Source organism: Hibiscus syriacus, unplaced genomic scaffold, assembly GCF_006381635.1.
Source record: "Hibiscus syriacus cultivar Baekdansim isolate YM2019G1 unplaced genomic scaffold, ASM638163v2 tig00003507_pilon, whole genome shotgun sequence".
NCBI classification, from domain to species: Eukaryota; Viridiplantae; Streptophyta; class Magnoliopsida; order Malvales; family Malvaceae; genus Hibiscus; species Hibiscus syriacus.
In genome coordinates, this window is record NW_024061975.1 from 1,608,387 (window position 1) to 1,631,862 (window position 23,476).

Below are 23,476 nucleotides of genomic sequence, written 5' to 3' on the forward strand. Positions count from 1 at the left end.
AATAAACACACTTGTTCTAATTGCTTGGGAATGGCTTTGAGACAGAGAAAGGGCTGGACATGACTTTATACACAGAGAGGCTTGAGAGAGTTGGCTTTGGCAAATTAAACAATAGCACACCGTTTTCTAAAGAGACAGCTTCGTATTTCGTGATGAATTAAATATGAACACGGTTAGAATTATACATGTTGATATGTGCGTGGATGATCAGTGTTGTTTTTTCAGTGTTAGAATCAAATTATAATAAATACGAAATCAAACCTAAAATTTAATCATTTCAAATCATCAAGAATATAATATCAAATCCACAGAAGTGTACATGAATCAATTGTTAGAGATCACATAGAAGGTTGAGATATTCTAAGAAGATAAGTTTCTCTTGAGTATAAACTCTCTGACGTAATAAGAGAAAATACAAGTTACACATTTCTTGACTATATACTGAATATTAGGTCATTCTTTTAAATATTTATAAATAGAACTTAATCTATATTTTATTTCTATGACACTTTGATATGTATGACACATATAATATAATTTATCACTTGATTTATGTCATATTTATAATAACATCATACATTATACGTATATATGCCTATAATTACAGATGTTAATTCTACATTGAGCTATATATTCTTGTGGGATAATAAATGATAACTCTTTGGGATTGATTATTCAGGGAAGAGGAAGAACATGGTATAAGGTTGTCGTGACATGTTATCACGGGCAAACATTGGAGGAGAATTTGGACTTTGGCTTCGGAATTTTTAATTAATCAACTTTCATAAGGTAGAGCATTGCATGTGCTTCCAAACACCAACCCTTTAACAATGCTCAAATTTGGCTTTTTGGTGCGTCTACTAAACTCCACTCACGGGACACACTTTGATGTTTGAGTTCATAATTATTTTTTAAGAAAAAACCCAAGGATGATGATAGGTGTTGATACCATGTATCTAAATTGCAGTTACGATTGCATTTTTTGGTTACGTTGCATTCATCGTGATCACGAATATAGCAGATGTTATCGTGGTCATTACAGGTTTTACGATCATACAATAATGATTTCAGGCGGCACTACTACTGCTATATAGTGGTTGCTATTTCGATAGTGGACAGTTACTTAAATCCCTGATTGCTATCACCTTTGGTTTTCGTTAGGGGTGACATAAGATTTTATATTAGAGGGGACAAATTTATAATTTTTTTAGAGAAATAAACTTATAAAATTTAAATAAAAAAATAGATTATTAATAGTAAATACAAAGAAAATTTCAAGATATATGAAAATTTAAAAATTTTAAAAATCGATTATTACAATTCTACCCTTGAGTCAAGATAGATCAAAACCATTTTTTTAAGTAAAGGAGTTGGTGGTGTATGTTAATAAAAGAGGGAAACCATATAGGGCCTTAAATATGATGATGGAAACCAGATAGGGCCTTAAATATGATGTTTATAGCCCTTTTTTATGAGCATGAAAAGCCCTTACAACTTAGGATTTACCCTTGGTCCCTATAGTCTAAATTTGATTTAATACTTTTATTTTAAATTAATTATGTGTTTATTTCTTGATGGAATCATTTAGGTAATGTTTAAGCTTTACATAAGAAGAATTTTTAGTATACATTTTCGGCCTTAAGTTCTAAAGAAATGTTCCACTTTTGACAAAAGTAGTATCTGTTCTAGATATATTTTTAACTATTTAATAATGAACGTTTAATTATCCTTACTGTAGTCGTTGATGCTCGAACTCATGACTTTACAGAGCAATGAAAGCAAATTGGAAATTAGGTACTCATCATTATCTACTAATCTAATCATTAGGGTTTAGGTTAAAACACGTGCAAAAATCGTGTCAGATTACTCATTTAGATGTATTCGTAAATCAAATTTCATTTAGATAAATGTTGAGGAAACTTTTTTAGGCATTAGTATCCTTTAAGATTAGATTTAAACAAAACAAAAGAGTCACGTGTCATGAGATGAAAAGCAAAGCAACAGAAGCCGGGGGAGCGTTACGGAGCACGTGACGACAGTTATCTGTGTCTTCTTTGAGGTGGCGTGGAAACAAATTTGAAATCTCTTAATGGCGGCAACCACTGTACTTGTGCCACCTGTCCCATTCATCCACGTGTCATTTCGAGAACCGGCTTACACAAAATTGTTGGCCGAATCTCACGCACTTCCTCTAACGACATGTACATTTTGTTTATTAAAATTCACGAAACTGACACCCCTTATTTTCTTTTTCTCTTTTTTTTTTCAATTTTTAAAAAGAGCGAGAGAAAATCAATTTGGTATTCTTGGAAAGCAAGTTTGTATTCATATATATATATATATATATACAGGTTGCTATTAACCCATTCGGTTTTGAGTCTTACCAACCAAATTCTCAAGTTTCTTTGATTAGCAAATTTTGCTGCTTTTGCCTACCAAAAGGAACAAATAAGGTAAACATTTTCCATTTTTTTAATGAATTTCATTCGGATCAAACTTTAGATTTAGATTTTAATGCAAGTTGAGTGATAAAATATTTACTGCATTCGAGATACTTATGATTATCGATAAAAACAAGTGTTGTTCTTCTTATAAGTTTCAGGTTTGAGAGACGTTTAGAAAGTATATATGTGTTCATTGTCGATAGACTGATAAAATTTTGAAAATATAGTACCTTGTAATCACTCGTACTAATAAAAATGATTATTTTTTTTAGTCTATGATTTTTTTACCATAATTTTGGTTTTCACAAATCTTGTTTTTCAAATATATACTATGTTGAATCTCAACTGTTTGTTTATTATGCAAGTGTTCCATTCTTATTAACTTGTATAGAAAATAAAATCTAAATTTAAATTTATATAAACTTAAGTGAAAGTTTAAATTAATTTTCAGGAGTAACCATGTAGAATATGTCAATATAAAAGTCAGCCTTCATTTAAGTCATTGATAATGAAAAGCGATTGCCTGAAAATATATATCATTCACTTGAATTCGACTCAATTTGAAAATTATATATCATCTGTCTGATCTGAAAATATATCTTCCATCCAACTTTGATTTGACCCGAATTTTTAGAATATAATTTCGACCAGACCTAATCCAATTCGATATAAAGGACTCGGGTTGAATCGGGTCAGAGTTTTTTCACCCCTTTAAAAATTCGATTTGACGCAAACCATATTTTTTTATAAGAAAATTCTGATTCTATTAAATAAGATAAGATTGAAACCGTCGGATTCGGGTTAAATTTCCATTCCTAACCACGACTAATAATATATTATGAGCTCTATGGCAGTTTCAACCGGATTTTTTTCGTAGGAAATACTATTGCTCGTTGTCGAGCTTTTGCGTGGCGAAAAGTCATCAGAAGTTTTCAATGAAAACAGAGTTATTATAGCCTTTTAACCAAAAATTTGTATGTATTTTCTAAAGAAAAGGACTTGAACTTTCCCTCTTCCCAAACACACCTCAACCTCTTGCTTTGTATTGTGGGCTTTTAGGCAATGCAAAGCTCATCACTTTTCTTTGCTGACAGTTGCTTTGCGCAATGAAACAGTGAAGATAAAGGATGAAGGTTTTTAGAGATAGAAAGAGAAAATGGAAATACATTGCTTCCCGCGTTTTCCATGCCCCTCAGTTCCCATTTCTCATGCGTGCAAGCCATTCTCAAATCTCTTTTAAAGCCAAAAAAAAGAAAAGCAACAACAACTTGCCTAAAGCTTTGATTTTCTTTTAATTTAATTGTCTTGGTTCATTAACGGTTCTAAGTTTGTTTTTAAGCTTCCATTCACCTTTCTAATCGCTTTTTGTTGTATCCTTTCTTTGTTTGAAAGATAACCCATCGAAACTTGTCTCCCTCATTTTCTTCCCATCGTTTCTATTCTGATAAAGAATCGAAATTCTCAATACACTTTTATCAATAGTCTTGTTTTCCATCTTTTTTTCCCGAAAAAAAATTCTCTTTTCTGGGTATATTTTCAGAATCGAAAAGTGTTCATTTTCTTGGTGGGACGGTAAAGTTTGGAAAAGTAAGCCCTTTGTTTCATATTTCACCTCATCTGTTCAAGCTCTGGGATCTGATAATCGTTTGTTCTTTGCTTTGATCTTATCTGATAGACCCATGGGAAATCATGGAAGCAAGAGAACATCAGAAACACCGTCATCGTCATCTATCACTCTTAGCAGCAATTTGCAGTACACAACTGAACTGAGTTCCTATGAAGCTGCTTGCAAGCTAGACAAGGAGTTGCAGACATTCGACACCAATGTCCAAGCTCGAACGAATCATGTCATCAACACACTAGCAATGGGCGTCGAAGCTCGAGCCGTTTCATTCGATTCGCTCAGAGAGGTAACCGGTTGTCTTTTGGAGATGAACCAAGAGGTGGTTAGAGTTATCTTGGAGTGCAAGAAAGATATATGGAAGAACCAAGAATTGTTTGAGCTCGTCGAGGAGTACTTCGAGAACAGCCTGCAAACACTTGATTTTTGCTCTGCATTAGAGAAATGCCTGAAGCGAGCCCGAGACAGCCAATTGCTGATATTAATGGCTCTGCAACAATTCGAGGAAGAAAGCGAGGTCGGCGGGAGCAAATACGTGAGGACGTTGGAAGAACTGAGGAATTTCAAGGCAGGAGGGGACCCTTTCACCGAGGAGTTCTTTCAGATATTTCAATCTGTTTACAGGCAGCAAATAGCAATGCTGGAGAAATTGCAGCAGAGGAAGAACAAGCTAGACAAGAAGCTTAAGTACATTCAGGCATGGCGTAAGGTATCGAGTATGATATTTGTCGCTACATTTGCTGCCGTGCTGATTTGTTCAGCCGTGGCGGCTGCAATGGCGGCACCACCGGTTGCCGCCGCACTCGCTGCTGCAACATCGATCCCCTTAGGTTCTATGGGGAAATGGATTGATTCTCTGTGGAGAAACTATGAAAATGCACTGAAAGGACAAAAGGAAGTGATTACCTCAATGCAAGCAGGCACATATGTGGCTATTAAAGACTTGGATAACATCCGGGTTCTTGTCGATCGTTTGGAGATCGAAATCGAAGCTCTGTTACAGAACGCGGATTTCGCAATAGAGCAAGAAGATGTGAAGATTGGGATAGATGAGATCAAAAAGAAGCTTGGGGTGTTTATGAAGAATGTGGAGGATTTGGGGCAACAAGCCGATATTTGTAGCCGGGATATCAGGAGAGCAAGGACTGTTGTTCTTCAAAGGATCATAAAACATGGCAACAACTGAAATCATTTGATTCCTGGGAATTTGACCTACTTCAAGTTGATGCTGACAATGTTGACAAGAAGAAAAAAAAATGATGATATTTGATTAATTTACAACATCTTGTTTTGGGACACTACATGTTTGCTTCTTAAGGTTATTGTTCTGTTGAAGATTATGGTATTTATTTTATTCCTTTTTCATGTATTTTTTAGGACCACAGATGTTATTTTCTATTTGGCAAATGTTTCATTGATTGTATGTGAATGATTATTGATTAATATTTTCATCACTCTAAATTCTAAATTGAATTTCAGATAGTCAGATCATCAGATCAATGAGCTTGGAAAGAATCTGCCCACTTTCTTTATCTTCTTCAGGCGTACAAGTAGCTTTAGGAGTTTTCTTTGAAGATGCATAGGAACAAAAGGCCTTATTATCTTTATCTTTATCTTCTTCAGGCGTACAAGTAACTTTAGGAGTTTTCTTTGAAGATGCATAGGAACAAAAGGCCTTACCATTTGCCCAACTATGTTGCATTTCATTAAGAGATTATACAGTTAAACCCTAACATTATACTTATAGTACATTGATATCTGAATGTAGCATGTCCCGGAGATTTTAATGGGATAGATTCCCCGTCATGACTCTCTTCTAGTGTAGTATAATCACGGGGCACAGGCCCCAACATTCGGGTGATGTTGCTGCCATAAAGAATGAAGTTTCCCGGCAAGCACTTCTCGTTGCTTCTTATGATGAATAGCTATCAAGTTTGCATGATAAAAGGAATTGGAAGAAACACTAGGCTTGAACGCAGGTTTTGACAAAGCTGAAGATTGGTACCGGTCGGATGTTGAAATAAGTGGCAGAAACCATATAGGAACAAGATAAGGGTACAAAAACCTTGAAACAAATGGTTGAGAAAAAGGTTAAAAATGTGCATCCACTGGTCAAGATGAGCACCAGCATAACGTTTACGAGGAACTTGAATGTAGATAGGTTCGCTTCTGTTCCATGCGGAGGGAAATAACCTTCAGACATGAAATTAGAAAGCAATTGATCTTTAAGTTGGAACGTATTCGTTAACCAAGCAGTTGCTTCTCTTTCAGACATCGGGATGTCATCTAGGGTAATGCGTCTGATGTGAATATGAACTTCGGAAGGGTCAACCCAAAGACATTATCCAGGAAGGATGGACCACGATGCTTATATCCAATGGTCACATCATAAACTGCAAGCAAGCAAACAAATAAATCATAACAGGTCTCTTATGCTAATATTGACTCTATCTCATGACAATAAAACTTATTGGTTACTCGAGGGGGAAAACAGAAAATGTTACATATTTGTCCCCAATGTAAAAGCTTGCTCTGCAACTACCTACCACAATATGAGCTAAAAGGGTCCTATTATAAATATCCTTCCATCAAGGATATATCAATGTATAGAAGGTTAAGAGACAAATCCACAGGAAACCAATAGAAGGGCATAAAGAAGATAAATAACCTGCATCCAGAGTGCTCCTCAAATCTTCCAAGCAAGCATGAAAACCCTTTGATTTAGAAAGCAGCAAATTCTTTGGGATGGGCAAACCATTTTCAGCAGCATATTTTTGGCTTCTTAAGCACTTCTGATCACTGCAAGAAAAAGAATAATTCATGGATTAGTGCACTGCATATGCATCGACAAAGAACTGTTGCGGAAGAAGGTTATCGGATAGAGCAAAATCGCAACTGATAATTTGAGAAAATAAAAATGAAGATAAAAGAGACACAAAATTTACGTGGAAAACCCCTAAAAATTTAGGGTAAAAACCACGGGCAACGGTAGAAGAATTTCACTATGAGAAAATAGGAATTACAACCTCTCTCGATCTAACAAGGAGAAAACAATGATAATTCTCTCTAGATAAAAAGGAGAAAACAACTCTCAAGAAACTCTCTAAAATCTCTCTAGTATTGGAAGAAAGCTAGAATGCTTTGAGATGGTTTTGAAGCTAAATGAGCTAGGGTATTTATAGTTGAAACTTAAAGACTAATCTTATAAATACCCTAAAGTTTAGTGACTAAAGTTTATAATTTACCCATTTAATTTTGACATTGTTGCACCTAATTTTGACATTGCAATATTAGGTGCCTAACTTGAACCAATTTTCCAAGCTTTGACATTTCAACAATCTCCCACTTGAAGATTTGATTGGAACAATCATATCTTCACACCATTCTTTCTACCTTGTACCATCATGTTGCTTACGTCTCTGACAGGCCACAAGAGGATCGACACCAGGTAAATTTATCAGCGTTGATCGCCTTCGTCATGAAATCTGCTATGTTGTCTTTGGTATGGATCTTCTGTATATCTACCGTTTCTTCTTCCACCTTTTCACGAATGAAATGGTACTGAACTCGTATGTGCTTAGTCCTTGAATGAAATGCTGGATTCCTTGCTAGATGCAATGCGCTTTGACTGTCACAAAACAGAGAGACATACTCTTGATTGTGCCCAAGCTCCTCCAATAGCATCTTTAACCAAATTACTTCTTTACTGGCTTGTGTAGCTGCTACATATTCTACCTCTGTTGTGGACGTAGCCACAACTGACTGCAATTTTGAAACCCAGATTACAGCTCCACCAGCAACTTTGAACACATATCCTGTAGTAGATTTGCTTTTATCCAAATCCCCTGCATAGTCAGAATCTACATACCCATTAATTAGTAAGTTTGATCCTCCGTAACATAATGCAACATTTGAGGTCCCTTTGATGTATCTTAGGATCCTCTTTACTGTATTCCAATGCTCTTTGCCTGGATTCGCCATGTACCGACTAACCACTCCCACTGCTTGTGCAATGTCTGGTCTTGTGCATATCATAGCGAACATTAAACATCCCACTGCTGATGCATACAGTACTCGAGACATCTCCATCCTCTCTTCTTCACTGCTAGGACTCATACTGGAGGATAATTTGAAGTTAATAGGAAGAGGGGTAGAAATTGGCTTACAATCTTGCATGTTGAATCGTGACAAGATCTTCTTCAAGTAATTCTTTTGTGAAAGCCAAATCTTCCTATTACTTCTGTCTCGGTGAATTTGCATCCCTAGAATCTTGTTTGTTGATCCCAAGTCCTTCATTTCAAATTCCCTAGCCAGTTGTGCCTTCAATTCTTCAATATGATCTTTGTTGGGTACTGCAACCAACATGTCATCCACTTACAACAACAATATAACAAAATCATTATCACCAGACCTCTTGAAATAAGCACAAGGGTCTGCATTAAGTCTGTTGTATCCAAGGCACATAATGAAGGAATCAAATCTCTTATACCAATACCTCAGCGCCTGTTTTATACCGTACAGAGATTTGTTCAACCTGCAAACCAAGTTCTTCTTTTTGTCTTCTTCAAAACCTTCAGGCTGGAGCATATAAATCTCTTCTTCAAGATTTCCATGAAGAAAAGCTGTTTTAACATCTAGCTGTTCCATATGTAAATTCAATGTAGCACACATTGCCAAGACTACTCGAACTGTTGTTAGTCGAACCATAGGAGAAAATATTTCATTGAAATCAATACCTTCTTTCTGAGCATATCCTTTGACCACCAGTCTTGCACGATACCTCTCCACTTGATCGTCACCATTTCGCTTGATTTTGAAAACCCATTTGTTACCAATTGGCTTCCTTCTTTGTGGTAGTGGCACAAGGTCCCATGTATTATTTTTATGAAGGGCTTCGATTTCTTCTTGCATCGCCATCATCCATAGTGAAGCATCTGAGCTGTTTATTACCTCCTGGTATGTTGATGGATCACCGTCCTCTGTTAAAAGGCAATATGCAATATTACCTTCTATAACATAATCTGAGTGCCAATTGGGACGTCTTCTCACACGATCTGATTGATGAGTTGTTGGATCTTCAAAACTCTCTGGTTCTTGTTCATCATGTGCTGGTTCTGCTTCAGAAGAATCTCCTTCTTCAAACTCTTTTTCCACATGTATCTGAGTAGTCTCTGACTTTTCAGCACTATCATCGTCTTCTTTTCTTTGTAGTTTATCTTCTACAAAGATAACATCCCTGCTAATGATCACTTTGCGGGCAGTGGGATCCCACAAGCGATACCCCTTTACTCCATCAGCATACCCCAAGAATTTGCATTTTCTGGATTTTGGATCCAGCTTTGAAATTTCTTGGGCGTTGTACATCACGTACACAATACTTCCAAATACATGGAGGTTTGAATAATCAATTGGTTTAACAGTCCACATCTCCATTGGTGTCTTCAGCTCTATTGCAGTTGATGGAGCTCAATTCACCAAATAACAGGCGGTATTGACTGCTTCTGCCCAGAATGATTTTTCTAGGCATGCGTCCCTCAACATTGCTCTTGTTCTTTCTAACAAGGTTCTGTTCATCCGCTCTGCCACTCCATTTTGTTGAGGAGTGTTCGCCACTGTGAACTGTCTTTTGATGCCTTCTTTCCTACAAAAGTCATCAAATTCTTCGCTTGTGTATTCTCCTCCATTATCTGTTCTGAAACACTTGATCTTATTTCCAGAATCAAGTTCCACCCGCGCTTTGAAGTTTTTGAAAGTTGAAAACACGTCTGACTTCTTCTTAATAGGGTGCACCCAACATCTCCTGGAGTAGTCATCAATAAATGAGACAAAGTATTTTGCTCCACCTAGGGACGTTACTGGTGCTTGCCATACGTCAGAGTGAACCAATTCTAGAACACTTTTGCCTTTATAATTTGATGTGTTGAATTTCAACCGGTGCTGCTTACTTGTTATGCAATTCTCACACAAAGGAAGTGATACCTTTGTTAAGCCTGGAAGTAGCTTTTGCTCCACAAGGACTTTCATTCCTTGTTCTGACATGTGTCCAAGTTTCTTATGCCATAGCATTGCAGAATCTGAACTACATGAGGCAACAGAGGCTTCTGCTTCTAGCAATGTCTCTCCCTTCAGCATGTACAAGTTTGCAGCTATCTTTTCACCTTTCAGCACCACAAGCGCTCCACTGAACACCTTCATGATTCATTTCCGTGTTTCAATCTTGCTTGCATTATTATCCAACAATCCGTAGGATAATAAATTTTTATTTAGGCCTTTCACGTGCCGCACATCTCGAAAAACTTTAATTGTTCCGTCATACATATTCAATTTGATGGTTCCCACGCCAATGATCTCTAAGGCATGATCATTGCAACTATAAACTAATCCTCCTGAGACAGATTCATAATGATGAAACCATTCTCTTCTTGAGGTCATGTGATATGTTGCTCCCGAATCAATGAGCCATATATCTGCAAATTGTTTTCTTCCTTCCACGGTGGTTGACGCTTCACAGCATAGAGCATCTCCATCATCTGAAGTGTTTGCGGTATTGCCTTGTGGATTGGAGTTTTTATTTAGACTCCAACAATCCTTCTTCAAGTGACCCTTCTTTCCACAGTTGTAACACTTTAAATTCTTCTTGCTTCTCGACTTCGATCTACCATGTTTGTGACTGCTGCTTTGGCCACATTCTGTTGATCTCCCTCTCATCGTTGTCATCGTTGTCAATGCTTCTGCTTGTTGCAGATTTACTTGTCTGTCTTCCTTGTTCTTGCACCGATTTTCTTCTTGTAGAACAGCAGCTGCAACGTCATCGAAGACTAGACTGGTGACATTACTGTTTGTCAAGTTGATGATGAGTTGATCATATGAATCCAGTAGACTTTGAAGTAGAAGTTCAACACGTTCTTGTTCTCCTATTTTACAGCTTAAGGATGTAAGCTGAGAAAATAAAGTGTTCAGTGTATTTAAGTGCTCCGTCACTGAAGTAGATTCTGGCATACGGAGAGTGTACAATTTTCTCTTAAGGAAAATTTTATTGTGCAACGATGTGGCCTCGTACAGTTTGGTGAGATGATCCCATATCTCCTTAGCTATCTTCTTCTCCTCGATACTTGACAATACTTCATCTGCTAATGCTAGATGAAAGTTTGCCATAGCATTTCCGTCCATTTCGATCAATTTGTTGTCGTCTGTGAAATCTACTGGCCTTTCGCTGATAGCTACTAGACAACCGTCTTTTCTCAGGATGGCCTTCATCTTCAATTTCCACAATGAGAAATTTCTCCCATTGAATTTTTCAATATCAAATTTCGTTGCCATAGCTTCTATTATTGATAGCTCCCACTATTTCACTATCGTGAATAGTTCTCTGGAATCTTCAAAGAATGGGTAATAACTTCTTACTTTCTTATGTTGGAGGATCCACCTTTTGGTGGCAACCACAAAGACAATAAGCATATATTACACACTCTAATCTAGCTCGGATACCAATTGTTGCGGAAGACGGCTATCGGATAGAGCAAAATCGCAACTGATAATTTGAGAAAATAAAAATGAAGATAAAAGAGACACAAAATTTACGTGGAAAACCCCTAAAAATTTAGGGTAAAAACCACGGGAAACGGTAGAAGAATTTCACTATGAGAAAATAGGAATTACAACCTCTCTCGATCTACCAAGGAGAAAACAATGATAATTCTCTCTAGATAAAAAGGAGAAAACAACTCTCAAGAAACTCTCTAAAATCTCTCTAGTATTGGAAGAAAGCTAGAATGCTTTGAGATGGTTTTGAAGCTAAATGAGCTAGGGTATTTATAGTTGAAACTTAAGGACTAATCTTATAAATACCCTAAAGTTTAGTGACTAAAGTTTATAATTTACCCATTTAATTTTTAAACATTATTGTACCTAATTTTGACATTACAATATTAGGTGCCTAACTTAAACCAATTTTCCAAGCTTTGACATTTCAACAAGAACCCAAGGGAAACTATCAAACTATAGATAAAAATGATGCACAATGCTGTTCACATAAAACACAACGATATAAAAAATAAAAGAGACAATAGATGGGATACGACAGCTAAAAGAAAAGGAAAATACGTGAAATCTGTTCCTTCAGGAAAGAGAACAAGCCAAAGAGGATCTCGGGGATCTTTGAATCTTGAAAGCATTGGCGCATGACTGCCTCATCAACCTCCCACTTCCTCTCCACAGGGATGAACTCCAAAATATGGAATGCCCAACCAAATACAGGTAATTTCATCAAGTTGCTCTTAAGGATGTACTTTATGTATCCCAGGCAATCTTTCCGCAATGCAACGCCCCACAGATACATCCAGTCAACCTCCGTTCTGTGGTTGCAAATAAGAAAACACGTTCCCTTGAAGGAACATCAACTCCAGAAAAAATTACTTTGGTTTTGTTTATTTTCTCAAATAGAAAAGGCCATAAAGCTAACCAAGAACTAAAGAAGAAAGCTGTTACTTTTCGACTGTAATGCACGTTGAAAAGCCTCAATAGAACAGCACTAAAAAAACCACAATACACTATCATAATAAACGATGTTGAAAGTAACACCAGCAAGCATATCAGACCCCTAAACACCCCAAGTGGGGTCAATTTACGATGCCCCGTTTCATGATTTACATTTTGAACTTCCATTCCTTACAACTTCTAATCAGAACCTTTTCAAACAAAACAAAACTGCACAGACTCTAAGATAATCTACTTAAAAACTAACCAATGGTATGCCTTGCCCCGGGAGATGCTTGTAAAAGAGTACTCAAAGAAACAGAGAAAAACAAAGCTCCGTCTATCCTGCAGAAAACAAGAAGCAAGCAAAATAAAGTTAAACGAAACGAAAGCAGAGTTAAAAATACTAAAAGTTCAACCAGCATTTAAAGGATGAAGACAAAAAGCACAACATAACGTCATTGCTCTTTCTTGAAAAGCAAGATTACTTACTACTAGCACAAAACCTCACATTTCCGAACCACAATAGCAAGCCATTATCACTTCACTTCTAAAGCCAAGACCAAACCAACAAGAACATTTATCAAAGCAGTTAACGTTAAGGTTTTCCTTTTCAAAAACTTAGTTTAGAGTCACTTTCTTCCCCCTCCTCAAGTCAACCATACACGGGGCTTCCATGAGATGATGCAAAAAAAAAAAAAATGATAAAAGAATTTACAAGCACATTAGATTCTACACTCATACAATGCTGAATAAGCTCAGTTAAAAAAAAACTCCAAATCATGTTCAAGTAAATAAATAAACAGATAAAAATAGACAAAATGTCATCATCTACCTAACATAGAATAAATAATAAGTGGAGTGAACAGTTACTAATCTTGTCAAGAAAGGAACGGATCTGAATGCCTGGATAAGATGTTGCTTAAAATCTAAGCACATGAAGCAAATATACTGAAGAATCCTGTTTGGTTGCTCGGAAAAATTAAAGAGGCTTGAAAACATTAAAGTTCATGAGGGTAGAATCGATACCCCTTAAACGGGTATCGATACTGAGGGTTCGATATCGAGATCAAAATGCTTGGTATCGAGACCCATTTTCTAGAATGCCATTTTAGTACCGGTACTCTAAGGAGTATCGATACCCAAGGCCCTAAGTATCGATACTCCCATATGAGTATCGAAGCTTTCCCTTTTTATTTAAGATGTTTTGTGATGGGGTATCGATACCTCGTGTAGGGTATCGATAGGGTATCGATATTGTAAGGCTAGTATCGATACCAAACATATGTTTTGGGCCTTTAAACAAGAGAAATTGTAGAGGAAAATGAAGTTTCCTAAAAAGCTCTAATTACTTTCAAATAAAACTACAAATGGAAACAATAATAAAGTTTAATTACACATAGAAACAAGATAAATTAGGGTGACATAAAACTTGTCTTGTTTGGTACTCGAGGAAACGATTCGAGCACCCGAATTCCTTTCGTAATGTTAAGAGTGTCGATGTATAGATTTAGTTCGGATATCCTTAGGTAGTGCACAAGGAACATTAAAATGACTAGCTAGGGTCCGACACTCGCAAGGGGTGGGCTAGTCGAGGGTGTTATGTCTGATGCAGAGATTCCGAGCTTCATCATTGGTAGACTAGAGGGGTGTGTGAGCTCTGAGATGTAGAAATCCCTCAGCCTCATCATTATGTCTACCATAGATTAAAGAGTGAGTATACGAGTATACTCACTATATTATTTTATCAGTTGGTTTGAGCATGTTAATGAACCCCTATTAGTATGTTTGAGTTGTTAGTGTGGCACTGAGCTAGTTAGCTCAACGTTTGAAATTTGTTTTCTTACATAGATTCATAGATGGAGCAGTTGAAGAGCTTTTGTGAAGAGTAGATCAAAACCTAGATTTCAGAGCAGAGTACGTCTCGATTTCTTCTAAAAGGGCATATATATTCGTAGTCATGTTAATTGAGTCGTAAACTCATTTTAACTTATGGTCTATATATTTTGGAATGTTATTTTTGGTAGCTCCGATTGTAAAATGATTTAAATGTTATTATTATTTATTTTATCATGTCAAGTTCCAAATAAGTGTTTTCAGTAGAGGTGGGTATACGGGCTACCCGTCCGTTTAGCCCGCGGGTTTTGACAGTGCGGGCTTAAACGGAGCGGTTTAAAAAGCCTGCAATCATAAACAGTTTTGAATTCTAAGGCCTGCGGCCCGTCCATTTAACTCACGGGTTAAACGGGCTTACTCACGGCCCGTTAAATAAAAATAATTTTAAATTCTTTAAATGCAATAAAAAATAATGTTCTAACTTGCTACACCTTTAAAAATGATCCAGTAACTTAAAAAGGAAGGTAGCACCGTCAAAAAAATAAATAAAATTTAAATTTTATTTTAAATAGCCGGAAATGATTATAAAATAATATTTTTTTAATTTTTTTAATCATTAATATATATATAACGATATAATTACTTAAGCTCAAATTAAAAAAAAACAATATTCACTTATATCACCAAATTGAAAAACAAATAAAACAATAACCACATTATACTTTTATAAAACACGGTTATTCAATGTTATAATATAAAGACACAGAAGTGTTTGCAAGCAGAAATTCAAAACAGAAAAATTCAACAAAGTCAAACATTATACAAATCTAACAAATTTTCTTTTGTAAAAGCCTTTAAAAGTTGAAAAGTATATTCAATTTTTTCTTTTACTTTTCTTTCTTATTTTTAATCCAAATATTACGTGTCATGTGATATATTATTAGAATATCACGTGACTTTTTATAATTAAAGAACGAAATGGATAACATACTTCATGAAAAAAATAAAGGTCAAAATTAAATAAAAAAATCTTTAAATACCAAAGTGTTAATGATGTAAATTTTATAAGACTAAAATACTATATAAATCTTTTAATTTTTATTTTTTTAAAATGAAGAATAATTTGATACATTGTAAATGAAATACTATATAAATCTTTAAATTTTTAAAATGACGTAAATTTTATAAGACTAAAATATTATATAAATCTTTAAATACCAAAAACAAATGCCCTAATAAATTTAAAAACTACAATGGTTATAAGTAACATCATATTTATAGGTAATTTATTTTTTTCTATAAAATTCTTTAATTTTATTTTCTCTAAAATTTTATAAATTTTAAATTAAGCGGGCTATTACGGGCTTCGCGGGCTACCCGCGATTATACCCATTAAACCCGCGGGTTTAATAGTATGGGCTAAAAAGCCCGCAATTTAAATGAGCTTCAGTTTTTTATATCCAAAACCCGCACGGATCGCGGGTTAAACAGGTAGCTCGCGGGCCTTAGCCCATATACCCACCTCTAGTTTTCAGTGAGCATCTTAAAGAAAATTTTTGGTTAGCCACTGTGGTGGTTCTGTGTTTCTCTCTTTTCGGTCGACTGTGTGCCATACTAGTGTAGGGTGTTATACATTAAGTGTAACATCCAAAAAGTCGGGTTAGTGACCAAAATATAATTTTTGGAAACTTTGAAGCATGAATCCAAAAGATTGAAAAATTTAGGAACTTAATTGGCAATATTTTGTGCAGGATGGTTACGTAAATAATTGATGGATTAAGGGGTATAATGGTCATTTGACAAGAAAGATTTTTATTTCCCCTTATAATAAGAAGTAACCATGTGGATAAGGAAGGAAAAAAAGGTAAGAAAGCTCTGGAGTTATCTTCTTCCTCCCGTGGGTGCTTGGCTAAGATATTGAGCCTAAACAGGTTCCAGAACAATTGGCAAGTAAGATTGGTTGAGAGAAAAGTTCATACAAGTTAACAAGTAATAATCATACGAAGTTTTATGGAAATAAGACTTGCGATGAGTCTATTTCCATATTAAAGTGTATGAATTCATGAATACAAGCATGTGTTTGTTAGGATTTGTATATGTGCATAAGTATGACATAGATTATATGATTAAGATTGATAATGTATTGATATGATTATGGTGTGTGACTTAGTACTTGAATATGATTGTATGTGTTATATGTTATATGATATAAGTGAGTACATGTTAATGTAATTATAAATGAGTATAAATGATACATGTGATAATATAAGAATTTGTTATAAGATCGATGATATGAACATAAGAGATCATATGAATATGAGATATGTGAATTATATGGAAGTGAACTACGTGACTAAGTGATCATATGAAAATGTGATAAAGAACTATGTGAAAGAACTATGTGATATGAATGTGTGAATGTATAATAAGATAAATGATAATGTCCATGTTATGCGTAATGAGAGCTAGAGGTATAGTTGGCATGCCAAGAGTCGAGGGTTCTACGTGGTCCTTCGGGATATATATGTAATTCTGTGGAACATATATGTGGTACTTCGGTACACTTATTTGGTCCATTGTATTATGTATATGGTTCTTAAGGAGTGGTCCTTCGGGACATATATGATATGTGGTCCTTTGGGACAAATTCTAAGTTCCCCTAGTGGGAATTATATGAGTTGTGGTGACAGCATAAGTGCACAACCTCAATGAACTCGCATATCTTTAGTTCTCCAAAATGTACATGGGCTAATAAAGAGATAATATAAATAAACTTAATATGATGTTATATGTGATTGAGTACTTGGATATGAGTGTATGTGTAACACTCCCAACCCGTACCCGACCCGGATACGAGTCTGAGGTGTCACATTGACTTTTCAAAACATTTACTTGTACAAAATAGTGAATAATTTTAAAACTTTCGCCAAATAAGACTGAATAATTTACATAAAATAATTTAGCGCATAGCGGATTTAAATCTTTATTTACATGCCAACTACAATCAGTATTACAAAATACTTACTATTCAATTCTTTTCTGATCTGATCTTTAGAAAGGAGAAACTGACCTGTCTTGTTTAACTTTTATCAATCTTCCTCTTCTCGGAACCTACATGTGAAATAATCACACGCTAAGTCGTTGACTTAGTGAGGCATATAAAGCATATAATAGAAACCATAGAACATTTCATATAACATAATATATACATGCATAAATACCGTCATTATCAACATCAATATCATTATCATGAACCCATTTAAAACATGTCATCTTGTACTTAACCTTTGTAATATATCATATAATACATTTTACCTAGTAATATACACAATATCACATATAAATCTGGTAATGTATTTTTCACATGACAAAGCATATACATCACATACATTGTATTTATGTTATCTCTTTTAATAGTCCATGTACTAGCCCATGTATATTTTGATTCAGTGTAAACAATAATAACATAATATCATATAATAATGCAAGCACTTTTGATATCTTTTATAGCCTATGCACAATACTGATATATTTTATAATCTCATGTATTAATCCATGTATTAACCAATGTATTAGCCCATATATATTATTGAGAACTCAAGGTATGCGAGTACATTGAGGTTGTGAACACATATGCTGTCACCACAGCTCGTATAAATGTCCCGAAGGACCTATCATCCCGAAGGATGTCATCTGTGTCCCGAAGGACCTGTCATCCCGAAGGATGTAATCTGTGTCCCGTAGGACCTATCATATGTCTTATAGGACATATGTAACCCTCGAATCTTGGCATGCCAACTATACCACTAGCTCTCATATCACATAACATGGGCATTATCATTTATTATTGTTCACATCACTTGTATCATTCTTGTATGATCTCATAGATCATTGTATAACATTCTCGTATGATCTCATAGATCCCTTTTCATATAACCCATTTCACATACGTTCATATCATATCACATGTATTATATGTGCATGTAATCATGTAGATCATATCATATAGCTTATATCATTTCTCATGTGTTCATGTAAACACATATGTTATATCTTGCTCACATATGAATGTATTCACATATATTAAATTCACGTATCTCATATTTTATTCTCATATGTTCACATCAATCATGTCACATAAAATAACATGTCAAACATATCACACAACTGATATCATATTCTCATATATTCATGTAATACAATATCACATATTATAACATAAGACACATATGCCCACTTTCATGTACTCATACACACATAATATCCATATCAATCACATGCTTGTGCTTATGGAATTATGCATTCAAACATGGAAATATACTTATAAAAAATACTTCCCAATGATGTATAAAACATCCATATATAATGTTTTGCATGCACCACAAATCAAATCAAATTTTAGGAGTCACTTCTTACCATAGTAACTCTGTCACTGGCTCATCGCAAGCCAATGTTTATTCTATAACATAAGTACAAATTAAATTTGCACTCACCTTGACACTTTATATATCCAAACGATGTTCCTCAATATAATCCACAACAATCCTTTTATACTTGACTTGTCTTAGTCACAAATCAATCACAATCTGTACAAATCACAATTTTATAACGATACATATGTTAGTCTTGTACTAACATAAATACATCCCCAAAACAAAATCCATAATTTACTTGAAACTCATTTTCTATCAAAATACTTAACACTTAATAATTCTTTTTAATATTGGCACTAACTTTTCCAATTTATATAAAATGGTCATTCACCATTTTATCACTTAAATTTTAAATACCATAAATTCCATAAATTCAAGAAATTCCAGTAATGGAATTATTACCAACCAATTACTTTTACAAATGTACAATTACCTTTAAGCCCCACCCCAACTATGTAATTGTTGCATTTAAATCAACAATCCTTTTAAACTTCCAAAATAGTCATTTTTCACATCTAACACTCATTTCAATTCCAAAACAACATTTTCCAGCATAGTACATCAATTATACAACACTTACACAACAACCCATCAATTTTCCATATTCAGACAACTTACACTACCTTTAAAGAATCCGTATTCTGTACTGATATACACACTGGAATTTAATTCCGTTTATTCCGTTGAAAACTAGATCGAATAAGAATCTATCCATATAAATAACTCCTAATTCATTCTGTACAATTTATGGTGAATTTTCAAAGTTGATAAACAAAATCTGCTGTCCGAATTTTCTGACCTTTCCTCGGTTAAAAATTCATATATTTTGTATTCACCTTGAAATTGATCACCGTTTGTTTTAAACAAAACTAGATCGATATATGAACACAAATATATAAAAATAATCTCCAAATTATTTTTATATAATTTCTTGTGAATTTTTGAACCTACTGCCAAATTCAGAATCTAACTGTTTCTTTTAACTTCATCCCTAGGTTCTTCATCAATTTTCCAAAATTTACGAATTGATCTCCAACTTTTCAAAAATTACGAAATAGTCCCCAAATTTTTCTAAGGCTTGTAGAATACTTTCTTCATCATCTCCAACCCATATATAATTTTTCCATAATTTTTCTCATCCGTTAAGATCAAAGCCTAATGATTTAAAGATCAAAAACTAGGTTTTCCATGATTTTTCTCGATTTTGATTCGATTCAAGCATAAAATCAACTTTCAATCAACCTTATAACATATCTATAATCAAATCCCTTATCAATTCTCATCAAAACACAAATTTATTCAACTTATGATTTGACCGAATTTTGAAGAATTAATTCTAGGAAGATTGAACATGTTATAACCATCAATCGAGCTTGAATATGAATCTACAACCTCAAAAACATCAAGATTCATCATCAATTTCATGATCCCTTATATGAACACAAACCCTTAGATTTGGGATCTTTGAAATTCAGCAAGATTAGAAAGCAATATTGGTACCAAATGATAGCGTTTTTCGCTTAGATCACTTTCCTATCTCACGACATAACTCGAATTTCAAAGAAATTAGCTCAAAAATGGAAAATAAAATATTTCCTTACCTTGTAAGAAGTTCACGTTCTTGCTGCTGGAAAATATGAACAATGGCATGATATTTTAGATTGATATCATGCTTATCATCCTTTAATTAATATTTAATTCATTAACTTGGGAAAATACCAAAGTACCTAGACACTTATTCTTATCACCATCCAAATCAGAGAAATATCAGCCTTATCATCTTATAATAGTCAAATATGAACAAATAATATCTTAGTTTACCGATTTACCCTTGCAATTTTCTAAAAATTACAATTCAGCCACTTTAATCCTAAGGTTCAAATTAAACATGAAATAAAACCATTAAATATTATTTTCCAACATTTAAAAAATGTGAAAAATAATATTTTATTTTATTATTTTCGTGACCCATTTGTAACTTTTAAAAATTACACTTTGGTCCTTAAACTTTTCAAAGTTTATACTTTAGTCACCAAACTTTCAAAATCTTATAATTTGATCACTAAACTAAATCCATTTATGGAATAAAATTATTTTTGGTAAAATACCATTTATGTCTTTAAACTTTCCCCAATTTTCTACTTTGATCCTCAAACTTTCAAATTTTGCATTTTGATCACTAGCCCACTTTTTGGGATGTTACAGTAAGTTTCATTTATTGCATATGTTATAGTTTCTATGTGAAATATGTTGGTATGATATATTTGAATATAAGAGAATATAATAAACTTATATGATATGTTATAAGTAATTGCATGAGAAATATAGTGAACTTTATAAGTATATACATAGGTAATGAGGTGGTGGACTATATGACTAATGAGAATAGAGATAAAGTAGATAATATAGTAACTAGGAAACAAGTATATAAATAAGTATAATAGTATATTAAATAAGCTATGTGAGATGGTTTATACGTTTAAATATAACTGTGATCTAACCTTGTTAAATTCTTAAGTGATATGAAATTTAGTATAAGGATCTAAGAAACCATATAAGAACATCAGGGGAATCAAATAACAATAAGTTATGCAAATATATGTTTATGTAACAAAATTATGTGAAAAATGAATTAATAGAATATAAGAAATTAGTATACAAGAAGATGATATAGAGTATGTAACGAGAATTTATGGGTTAAATGTTAAATAGAAACATATGGAAATAAGAGATAAGACATGTGAAATTGTGAGCGAAATTATATGATTAGGAATTATGTAAATAAACGACTTAAATGATGACAGTAGAATGTGCTATAAGCTAAGTGGTGTAAAATTAAATGATTATAAGAATATGAAATAGTAAACACTCATATATGATATGATGATATTTGTGTAAGCATGTATTTATTTTATGAAAATGGATATAAGGTTGTATGATATGATAACATGAAACATGCATTCGTTGTTAGAAGTTATAGCTTATATTATATGTTTTATATGCCTTACTAAGTCATATACTTAGCGTGTGAGAGTTTCACGCGTAGGTTCCGGAAAGCGAGAAGAGAAGCGAAGAGGAGAAAGACAGTCAGATGCTCATTTCCACAGATCAAATTAGAATTGTATTTGAGTATATGTATTTGGTTATATAGAGTGTAGTTGACATGTAGTCTAAAGATTTAATTTGTATGAGCTCTGATATGTTATGTAAAACCAATTGATTTTAAATAAAATAATAATAATAATAATCATTTTCTTGAATTAGGAATTTAAAGTTCAATCATTTTGTAAAGAAAAAAGTTTGAAAAGTCAATGTGACACCTCGGACTCGGATCCGGGTCGGATACAGGTTGGGGTGCTACATTAAGTATCGATATCAGGGCAAAAGTATCGATACTGCCCATAAGGGTATCGATATTGGGGTATTTTTTCAAAACATCGAAACAAAATTTGGTATCGATACTTAGTTAAGTATCGATACCCCAGCACCAGAGTATCGATACTCATACTTGAGTATCGATAATTCTTTAATTAATTGTCTACATCAATCAAGGGGTAACTATACCAATAGGTGGGTATCGATACCGCAGGTTCAATATCGATACTAAAGGGTCAGTATCGATACCCACAAACATTTTTGGATAAATAATCTAAGGAATAAGAGATCAGACCCGAGTACTCCAAATACACTATAATATCAACAAATAAGACTTCAAGTGATAACAAAAATAAATAACATAATAGTAGAAACAATAATAACTAGGTTTACATAAAACTAGCATTATTTATCGCTCAGGAAACAACCATGACACCCAAGTTCCTCACTAGAAGAATACAATAGTCAGTGGATATCCAAGTCAGTGCCAAGGTACTTTAGCAGCCGACTGGGCGCAAATGCCCCAAGACTCGACGAAGTAAGCTGACGGATGTATGTTTTCGTTCAGCACCAGATCTCAACCTAGATACCTGAGGGTATCTTAGAAAGGTTAAAGGGGTGTGTGAGTTTCAAGATGTTGAACCCTCAGCCACACTGTAGACACCCGTTTTTGTCCAAGTTGAAATGTTTTATGTTATTATTATCATTATATTAATATTATTTATTTCAAAGATTACATAGCCCAACAACAAGCCTAACAGCAGGCCCAAATTACATCACCAAATCAGCAAGCCCAATGACCCGAAGCCCAATGGCAAGCCTAAGTGTCAAAAAAATTAGGGTTGGAAACCCTAGTCACCCTTAGCCATCTGCCACCCGTCACTGCCGCCGCTCACACTGCCCACTGTCGAAGAGCCAAGCCGATATTCCAACCGCCACTGATTATCCCACCTATACCAAATCCTAACAAAATCAATAAAAATAAAAAAAGTAAAAAAATATATATAATAAAAAATTAAACAATAGATCTTGGAAAATATGGGATCCCTACTCCCACCCTAACCATATCCACTTATGCCATAAACAAACCCCGTTTAATACATGTAAGCAACCATCAGTTAAAAATGGGGTTTAGTAGGGGATGAGGAAAAAGGAGGAAAAATCGGGGGGGGGGGGACAGAAAACCAAAAGCAAAAAAATAATAATCAAAACCTTACATTCTAGCTTTAAACCGAAGATCCACGTGGTGAGAGGATCCATTCTGTAGCCTATTTTTTAGGTTTTGGGGTTTC

The 23,476-nt window shown here is 34.3% G+C and overlaps 1 protein-coding gene and 1 pseudogene across 1 annotated transcript; one reads left to right on the forward strand and one right to left on the reverse strand.

Moving 5' to 3' along the window:
- Positions 1–3,833: 3,833 nt before the first annotated feature.
- LOC120178911 (UPF0496 protein At4g34320-like) lies at positions 3,834–5,419 on the forward strand. Its single transcript, XM_039184679.1, has 2 exons — positions 3,834–4,031; positions 4,120–5,419. Exon 2 carries the CDS (start codon positions 4,124–4,126, stop codon positions 5,249–5,251), a length of 1,128 nt encoding a protein of 375 aa, XP_039040610.1. The 5' UTR covers positions 3,834–4,031; positions 4,120–4,123; the 3' UTR covers positions 5,252–5,419.
- A 129-nt stretch (positions 5,420–5,548) lies between these two features.
- LOC120178347 lies at positions 5,549–12,792 on the reverse strand (annotated as a pseudogene).
- Between the last annotated feature and the right edge of the window lie 10,684 nt (positions 12,793–23,476).

Excerpts from the sequence above, each read along its gene's own strand:
- LOC120178911 (XM_039184679.1), top strand. The coding sequence starts at position 4,124 with ATGGGAAATCATGGAAGCAAGAGAACATCAGAAACACCGTCATCGTCA.